General features: G+C 36.8%; 1 protein-coding gene across 1 annotated transcript; it reads left to right on the top strand.

Moving 5' to 3' along the window:
* The first annotated feature begins 1,744 nt into the window (after window positions 1–1,744).
* uevld (UEV and lactate/malate dehyrogenase domains) lies at window positions 1,745–10,020 on the top strand. The gene is made up of 12 exons (XM_053477810.1): window positions 1,745–1,899; window positions 2,066–2,150; window positions 2,311–2,376; window positions 2,473–2,636; window positions 3,287–3,428; window positions 4,361–4,452; window positions 4,559–4,664; window positions 5,470–5,640; window positions 7,359–7,532; window positions 7,688–7,769; window positions 8,582–8,705; window positions 9,450–10,020. Exons 1-12 carry the CDS (start codon window positions 1,858–1,860, stop codon window positions 9,612–9,614), a joined length of 1,413 nt encoding a protein of 470 aa, XP_053333785.1. The 5' UTR covers window positions 1,745–1,857; the 3' UTR covers window positions 9,615–10,020.
* The last annotated feature ends 98 nt before the right edge of the window (window positions 10,021–10,118 follow it).

Raw genomic sequence — 10,118 nt, forward strand, 5'->3', positions numbered from 1 at the left:
CACTTAAACTACACACAATCATAAATCTGTCCTGCTGTACTATTATATACTACAGTACATATGAATTTATTTTTACTGGCTAGAACAATTATGGATTTTTTTCAAGAAATGACACATGTGGCATTAGGCACAACAACAACAGTCAGTTGTTATTTTAACAAGATCAGCTGTTCTGAGATAGTTTTTACAAGAACGTATCGTCAAGTGCATTTGCAAATTCCACCAAGCACCATGATGAAATCGCTCTCATGAAGACCTTTCTAGGAAAGCAAGAACAAAACGTACCTCTGCTGCAGAGAAGTTGTTCATTTAAAGTTACCAAATTAACCAATGAACAGCACCTCAGATTCGAGCATAAGTAGCAGGCACATCTCAATATCACCTGTTCAAAGGAGATTGTTGCATATTTAGAATGCCTTTAGCCTTGGTTTACAATGTGGAAAGAAAGAAAAAATCAGAAAAGACCACAGAATTAAAAGGTTTATATATTAGGGATTATATATCATGCATCTGTATGGACCCTTTAAAAAACTCCGAAGAGACACTAAAATTTAGATACACTAAGAGATAAAAACCAGTAGCACAGGGTAAATGGAATTTCTGTAGTAAGAACCTGTTTGGTCTGTAGACTCAAAACCTGTGTCTACTGCATAAATGACAACAACTTTCTTTCTAGGCTCACATCTGTAACTCTTTATTTGAATTCTCACTAGTCTGTCATATTTAATTATTAGACCATTAGATCGTCTAGTGTGTCTAGAGAGTTGGGCGTCCATTTATATGTGTGTGGTGGTGTGTTTTTTATATATATATATATATATATATATATATCGACTAGATGGCTGTGTAGATTTTTTTTGCTCGAGGGCTTCAGTGATCCTGGTTGAAGAGACCTGGGGTGCAGTCAGATTTCTAATATATCCAAAAGGTGTTCAGTGGAATTGGGGCCAGGGCACTGTGCAGGCCACTCCACACCAACCTTGGTACACTTACATCTTTATGAAGCTAATATGTGCGCAATAGGACGTCATGCTGTAACATGTTTGGACTTGTTAGTTCCAGTCAAGGGGAATTATAATAACACAGTATATGATAACATCTTATACAATTTGAAGTGTGCTTCAAATTCAACTTTGCTATAGTTTAGGTGAAGAAACACATATAGATTGGATGATCAGATGTGCACAGAATATGTAACATCCAGTAACTAGATTTAAATAGGTCCAACAGCACAGTTGCAGAGTGCACACACACACACACCTATACCGCTTTATCCCCATACAGAGTCATGGGGGGTGACCCACTAAACACAGGTAAAACATGGAAAGTCATACTGACTATCTGACCGTTTGTCTGCTCGCTCGCTGATCTATATTGCTTTATCCTGTATACAGGGTTATGGGAGACTGGAGCCTATCCGAGGAGACTTAGGGCACCTCTGGACAGGGTGTTAATCCATCACACATGCTCATTTACACAGTACAGGCAATTTGGGAACACCAATTAACCTAACCTGCATGTCTTTGGACTGTGGGAGGAAACCGGAGTACCCAGAGGAAACCCGCAGAGCTTGGAGAGAACAAACAAACTCCATGGACAGAACCAGAACCCTCTAGGTGCACCACTACGCCACGGTGCCACCTCCTTTGTCTGCATTAACTGCTTTTATTCTGAAGCTGCATGAGTCATCAGTTGAGTCATTACCACAGACGGATTCGCTGGCTGCACAGATTTGGTCCCTCCGGCTTGCCGTACCTGTGACTCCGCTTGTATGCGGAAGTTTTTGTTTACTCTCGTGAGTTTGTCCAAAGAACTTGGCAGCTCGAAAACGCTACAGAAAATTTATTACAAGGAGAAATGGACCTAAATCAAGAGTCGGTTAAAAAGACTCTTTCTAAGGTAGGTTTTAGACTTTTTATTTTTGGATATCTTCAGTTACAAATCTGAATTTAAATGTGATTTGTCATAGTCAGATGACTTGCGGGCAACTGGTCGGACCTGATAGCTCAGGGAAATGTCAGCCTGGTGTCTGTTAATCCTCTGATCGCAGTATTCTTTTTAACAGTATAAATTTCACGATGTTGCTGTTGAGGAAATACAGAAAATTCACTCCAGTTACCCAGACATGAAAACAGTGGCCGGGACTTACAGTGAGTTATTTCCACTATATCCACACCCATAGAGTTTATATAATGTGACTTTATAAGAACTTAGATACTATGAGCCTTTTACTATTTTTTTTTATCTATACATGTATATACCTGTAAACCCAGTGTTAAGGTTTTTAAAATGATATTCCTTTTACTAAAGCATATAGTGACAGTTCTCAGAAGGACCTGCTGAAGGTGCTGGTAAACATCCCTGTCAGATACCAAAGTAAGAAACATTACCAGTTAATCATTTACTATGTTAAAATAGCTCAAAGATGATGGTATGGCTCGGATGATGCACGGAAATGTGCTGTTTCAACAGGACGTTCATACAACTTGCCTATCCAGTTATGGCTATTGGATTCATTCCCCTTCACGCCACCCATCTGCCTTCTTCGACCCACAGCCAGCATGATGATAAGAGAGGGAAAACACGTGGATGCCAAGGGCCGAATCTACCTGCCTGCACTGCACAACTGGGACCATGTAGGAACTTCGCATATGTACTGCCATTTAGGTGTATCTATAGGTCGCATTGCAAATTACATATAGATCTCTTTAAAATTCTAGAGAGAAAATGTATACAAATTAAGCTCTCAGCTAAACATTAAGCATACTGTCGAATCACATCCATATTTGCTTGTTAAATGTTTAGTTTTAGATCTAGGTCTCTTTTGCTGTTACAAGTTCTTCTCCTCTTATCTTGACAAAGCACGTTTTGATGGAGCTTCCTTGTGCACAGGGATATTGTCATATTTTAACAGGTTTGGGGCTTTTAGTCAAGGGAAACTGTAATGCTACAGCACACAAAAACACACTATACAAGTTTGTGCTCCAAACTTTGTGGCAACTGTTTGAGAAAGAACCACATATGGATGTGATGATCCGGTGTCCACATACTTCTGACGATATAGCTTATTTAATAAAAAAAAAAAAACATGAATAATTTTTCTGTGTCACTGAAAATCACGCATAATCAGCCACTTTATTATGTCGCTTTGAATTAAAGTTTTACATTAAATATTTTTTAAACTGTCAATACATTTAACCTTAGAGGTTAGTTTTCTTAATTTTTTTCATTTACCATGACTGAATCAGTGACATTTAAAAAAATATTTATTTGTATGAAACTTCAGCCCAAATCATCTGTAATAGCGCTGCTGGAGGAGATGATTGCGAAGTTTGAAGAGGATCCTCCTCTGGCCATGAAAACTACAGGCGATGAAAAAGACCCCAGTGAGCTGCTTGCAATGGTTTCGCATCTAAAGATCACTGAAGGTGATTTCTTTTGCTCTTTAATACTCAGTGAAAAGATATACAGTATGATCTTGCTGTTTGTACAGTCCCACAGCCCGGTTGATTTCTTGGTTGTAATAGTTTAGAAGGTGTTAAATATTTTTATAAAACAGTAGTGCTGCTTAGATTTAAATCTCAATGTAATATTATTGTGCTCCTTTAAATAGATTTTCTTTTTATGTTAATTCTATTATGTAAGGGTTTTAGCAATATGCCGTGTGTCATGGGCATCTGTTAAAAAGGTGCAAAGTTAACATGTTCCACAGAAAACGAAGTTAGTCGTGTGGGGACCCAGAGATAGAAAAGACAATAGGAAACACATTTATTACATATATGTACTTCCTATTGTCTTGTTTATTGCATAACATATTACACTTAGACAAAGGGTTTCCGACAAGCCATAAGAAATATTACTATAGAAGGAATAAGAAAGCACACAGTGGGGATTGTTTAATAGACATATGACTTAGAATAAAGAGAGATGTAATAGATAGAGACATGGGAAGTTTGACAGTTGTCAAAAAAACATTACAGTAACTTGACAAGTTGGTTGACCAAAAAAAGAAAAAAGTCCCAGGGCTGCTATGGCATAAGAGATAACCGAAAGGGCATTAATTACTGGATATTCACATTTTCCTGATCGTTACATGTAATTATAAAATAAAGTAAAACAAAATCTATGACATATTATTCTTTAATGAATACAAAATGTAACCGAGAATAAATTAATTACTGTGTAACAGAGGATTAAATCAATTCAAGGTGTGCTGTTTTAGAAAAATATCAGCCTTATAGTTTTTTTTCTTTTACTTTACTTATCTTATGCAACTCCCTCAATATAGTTAGCCTGATTTTTCCAGATGTTATGAAAAGCTTAAAAGTATTTAATAAAACTCAAAAATCATTCCTTATAGATGGAAATCGGCCTGATCAGAGTGTAAATAAAGTCTCTGTGATTGGAGGAGGAGATTTGGGGATGGCTGCTGTGTTAAGTATAATGGCAAAAGTAAATATTTTTAACTAAGTACAAATAAATTATTTTCTTCTTCTAAGTCTTTTTCATAAATAGTCATGTTTCCCCCCCTTTTTTTTCTCTTGCTCTCCTCATAAAGGGTTTTGTGGACAAACTGGTTTTAATTGACATACCAGAGAGTTCAACCAAAGGAGGCACCATGGACTTGGAAATTTTTAACCTGCCGAAAGTGGAAGTCTCGAAAGGTAAACAATCTGTTAGTGTCAAAACTCAAATAGATAAAATTGTGTATTTATTTGCAGGTTGTGATCAGGCTGTTTTAGGAAATTAACGTTACGAAGCTAGGGTCAGATTTCATAGCGAGCAGCGAATGAAATCACAATCCAGGGCTACATCTTAAAACTGCTGAGTCACTCCTAGCTCTGTGGAGCCTGTTTTTTTTCTATAGACAGCTCAGTAAAGTCACAATGCATTTCCTATAGCAATAAGAGATAGCTTATTGACTACTTCTGAATACCTATTTACTTTAAGAACCAGGAGATTATGGTATAATTTTTATTTCTATTAAATCCAACACTTTCCATGTGTGTCTCTGCTCATTCTGTATTTTCACAGGTAGTATTAGTGGAGCTGCAATTCATATATGAAACAATACACTAAAAGGCTAAACAACAGTGCTGTCAGCCATTTCAAAGTCAATTCAGTATTTCCTGTACAATGATGCCTTTTGTAAATATTTTAAATAATCCTCCACTTCCCATGCAGAGAACCGTAAAGTGTTTATTCTGCATTTACATTTTGTTTAAAAGAATCTTTTTTTTTTTTTTTTTTTTTTTTACAAATTCCATATTTATTTTAGCATTTTATATATTTTATATTTATTTGTATTTGACACATACATGTATAATTATACAGCATTTAGTGATAATTTAATATATTGTAATTTTTTTCTTGTTATTTTCTTCTAAAACTAGCAGATACACAAACCATTGGCATTCACATAAATGAGATATGAGAGTATTTTTATGTGTACATATTTTGTTGTTGTAGATCTCTCAGCCTCAGCTGGGTCTAAGGTGGTAGTGATTACTGCAAACGCTTGGAACAATGAGCAGTCGTTTGTGAGCGTGGTGCAGACGAATGTGGATCTGTACGGGAAGATCGTCCCAAGCCTGGCTCGTCTGAGTCCCAGTGCAGTGCTTCTCGTCGCCTCTCAGCCTGGTCAGTTACCCAGACTAGTAGACTAATACAAGTGTTATGGTACAGAGGCTCAGGGGTCATAAAATCGTAAAAATTTGTAGCCCTTGGGAGATTGCTTCAGACTGACACACACACACTAGCAGTTTCACTGAAGTAGAAGTGTGATGAATAAACACTGGGACATCTGATGGGTGGGAAATAGGCAATGGTGGTGACTTGGAACTTGTCTTGAAACAGCCTCTAGATTGTTAATGGTGCAGGAGCAGGAATCATTTTCAAAGTATGTATCTGATTCCACAATTAATTGTCTAAGAAATCTTAAAAAAAAACTAAGAGGTTTTTCATGTTTTTAGACAGGATACTCATCCACCATTATACAGTTTGTGCCAAAATATACAGTACTGCAATGAAAAGATGAACAATATTACCTTGTTGTCATCTGAGTTTATTTCCCATGAAAGAAATTTACATACATGCAGTATGCATAATGTAATTGTTTGAAGTGTGCACCGCCTCGTTCATGCAAATGCTCTAACATATCCTGGAACAAAGGTTCCTGCAGCCTCCTTACGAGACTTACTTGTTTAGTGTTGGCACAGTACACTACCAGAATGGCGGAATTAAATCTTATCTAAGTCTTAATAAATCTTAATCAGGATTGTTCCGCCACCTTTTTCAAAATCGGTCGCCATTCTCAACCACTTCTGTATGAGCGGAAATAATACTCAACTATGAATGCTTTTTCCTTCACCAAGAGACCCATTTTTACCAACAACTGCACAGCTCAACTTCCTTTTCAATACTGGGAACACATGTGGCTGGAGATATGCCCCGTCGACCACCACACATACGCGTTTGAGATGCACGAGTTTCAGTACTGTATATTTTGGCGCATACCATATTTACAGGCAGACACTTTAGAAAATATCCTAAATATATACACTGAATGGCCAAAAAAAGTCACACACTAATATTTCATTGGAACACTTTTATCTTTGATTACAGCATATTTGCTGTGGCACTGTTCGAACCATTTTGCACAGTGTCCGCACCCATACCCCACACCCCAAGTTATTGTCCAAATTCTGGATTGCTGAAGGGAGAGTTATACCAATCTTTAAATACTTCTCCGGCACATCTGAAAGACTTTCAGAGGGGTTAAGGTCAGGAATCTGTGGTAGCCAATTCATGTGCAAAAATAATTTCTCAGGCTTCCAGAACCACTCGTTTACAACATAATTTATAAAATAAAGCTCTTTTTACACATAGATGTGATAACCTACCCAGTCAGCTGACTTCGGTTTATTGCCACGTAACATTGCTAGGACTAGACCTGACCAACTGAAGCAACCCTAAATCATAACACTGCCTCCAGAGTTATGATGAATGTAACCACGTTTCTTTTATAAAGTTGACAGTTCAAGCCTACACTGCAGGTGATTCTCTTGTAGGAGCGAATCAGAGTATCCGAAAGAAACCAGTCAAGCACAGGGAGGACATGCAAACCTCACCCACACAGGGTGTGCTGAAAAAGTGGTAGTGCTGAGCAACTCAGTTTAGGCTATGGATTAATGTTGTTTCTGGGCCACAACAATGCAACCATCTTAAAAAAACAACAAAAACTACTTAGATTCATGGTAGGACAATGGTGCACCTTTTTGCATTATTAATGTCACAGCACAGGTATAAGTTGTGTGTTTGTGCATGTGTTTTTGATCTGCATCTGTTCTTGTTTTTAGTGGAGATAATGACCCATGTGGCATGGAGACAGAGTTGTCTGCCACCGACGCAGGTGATTGGTGTTGGCTGTAACCTGGAGTCTGAAAGGCTTGCTTACACCCTCAACGTTGCAATACTGGCTAACAGCACAAACAAAAAAGCCTGGGTCATAGGAGAGCTTTCTGACAACAAGGGTGAGCTGTACTTTTTCTGGAATTTCTGATAATGCAGAGAGTTTAAGTTTTGTTAATAATTCCACTTTTAGATGCTGAATATAGTGTTACAATTCCTGTGTTTAACACCACTTGATTGTTGCCACATTACTGATGATAATATGATTCTATTGTAGTCGCTGTCTGGGCTAATGTAGGAGGGGACAAGCACCAAATGCTGGTCCCAGTGTCCAACTCTACAAGACCACTGATAGACAGGTAAAAGTAGGGACATGATAAAAGTTATATTTCATCACATTATCGCAAATTGACACAGAAAGCAAGTAGTAGTAAAAGTTGTACAGCACTGTGCAAAAGTTTTGCACCACCCATCACTTCTTCATATTTAGCTTACAAAAAGCAAGACTGACATTGTATTTATTTAATGTAGTTATGAGGAATAGTTCTCCAGGCTTCTTTGTCTCTCATTTTCAGTCCAGTCCCTGTACTCGAGCAGTTTCAGAGGAATGTTTTTTGTGACCCATGAAACATTTAAGCATAAAAACCATCCAATATAAGGCATGAACTAGTGAGAAACAGGTACAGATGATGACAGATGATCAGGCCAGTGATTTGTATACTGCTGAATGCTGAGTGGTTGGAAGAGACAAGAGGGGAAATGAGGTTGCTGTTTTAAATTGTATCTTAAGGCAGCCTTTAATTTAATCTATATTATTACATTTCATTTAATATTAAGTAATGATGGGTGGCTGAAGACTATGGTACAGTACTGTATAATGTAAGGAACAAACACAGGCTGTGGATTTTACAATATAGTAAATGAAATAATCAGAGATGGGCAGCACAGTGACTTGAAAAAATACAAGACAAAAGAATTCATAACATATTACATAACTAACCTCAGAGCTGCTTTTATAGCCAATAAATCAACACCTGTTGACCAATCAGAAATGAGAATTCAGCACCACTGTAATATGACGAGGAAAAAAACAAAAACAAATAAAATCTGTCCTATGGTTTGTCTGCATAATGTGATGTGGTGTTTTTGGTATAATGTTGACACTTTGCAGGGCATTTGAGATGTTGAAGGGGAGAGGTCAGAGGTCATGGTCAGTGGGGCTTTCTATCGCCGACATCACGCACTCTATTGTTACAGACCAGAAAAAAACACACTCCATCACAACCCTGGCTCAGGTTAGTGATATAACAGTCTGTCTGATTGAGTACATGAACCCAGTAAAAACGAGATCAGTCTTCATTCAGAAGATTCCTGTTTCTCTGTTAAACACAGGATCAGTTGTGTGTTGACTATTAGAACATTGACTCATTGCAAAAAAAAACTTCCTTTAAAGTTAAAAATTTTAAATTGGAATGTATTTAAATATGTAAAATAGCTTGTTTTAATGCCACAGACAGCATACACATTAGCGGTAGCTTTGCACTAAGATGTACTATGACATAACTACATTTAACTACATGTAAATTGGTGCTTTGTTAAGCAGACATATGGCAACTTCACTGAATTTAGTTTTATGTTATTGATAGACAAATTGATAGAAAAATAATGTAGAATATTTAGCAAAACATTTCAATTTCCAAACAGCAACACTAGCCTACATACTTGTATATACTGCTTTATCTCAAATTGCTTTCTATTCACTATATTTACTTACTACATAAGGTACATTATACAGCAAATATAGTATGATGTATATTAAATTAATATAATATTCATAATATTATCATATTAATATATTATAATATATTATCATAAAATTATATACTGTATATAAATATGTAACTTATAACAATACATTTAGTATTAAAATATTTATACAAGTATTTCTTTTTGTGAAGTGTGTACATTTTTGGCTGACTCTGTATATATCTCCCACAGCCCTAGTTCTTTTGAAACTCATTATATCTGTGTCTTTTCAGGGATGGGGTGGCATCAGCTCTGAAGTGTTCCTCAGCTTGCCCTGCGTGCTTGGAGTGAATGGATCCACCCGTCTGGCAGGAGCGTCTCTCAGCTCGGAAGACGATGCCAAGGTGAAGGAGAGTGTCACGTCTCTGACCAATCTCGTGATGCAGCTGAGGATTTAGTTCCAACATCCCTGCAAAGACTTTAAAGGCCAGCAGCAGCATTGTAACAGTATCAGCAAACAAGGCTGCATGACAAACCTCATTTGCATCCACGCTCCAGGCTGCCTTACAATCTCAGACTGCATAGTGCCTTTTAACAAACATCTGAATTCAAGAAATGCCCAAGTACATAGAGTGCAAAGATTTAGAATACAGGCAATAAGAGTAACATGTTACACTCTAAAAAATGACATTCATTCCCTGCTAAATTAATATCACCTGAACATATTTAATTTATACCTCTCTTATTTTCTCAAATTAAGATTCGAAATGTTTTCACATCTAATTTCTAAAGTCTCAGATTAGGTTTTCATCCAGACATTTTTTACAGAAATGATCAAATAGCACAGAAAAAATATCTTAATACTGAGTTAAAACTATGTTACCATACTTTGCACTACCATGTTTTTTTTTTTTTTTCATAAACCGTTAATGATGTGATTTATGGAAATGATTATGTTAGAA

Source organism: Clarias gariepinus, chromosome 2 (assembly GCF_024256425.1).
Source record: "Clarias gariepinus isolate MV-2021 ecotype Netherlands chromosome 2, CGAR_prim_01v2, whole genome shotgun sequence".
Lineage (NCBI taxonomy): Eukaryota > Metazoa > Chordata > Actinopteri > Siluriformes > Clariidae > Clarias > Clarias gariepinus.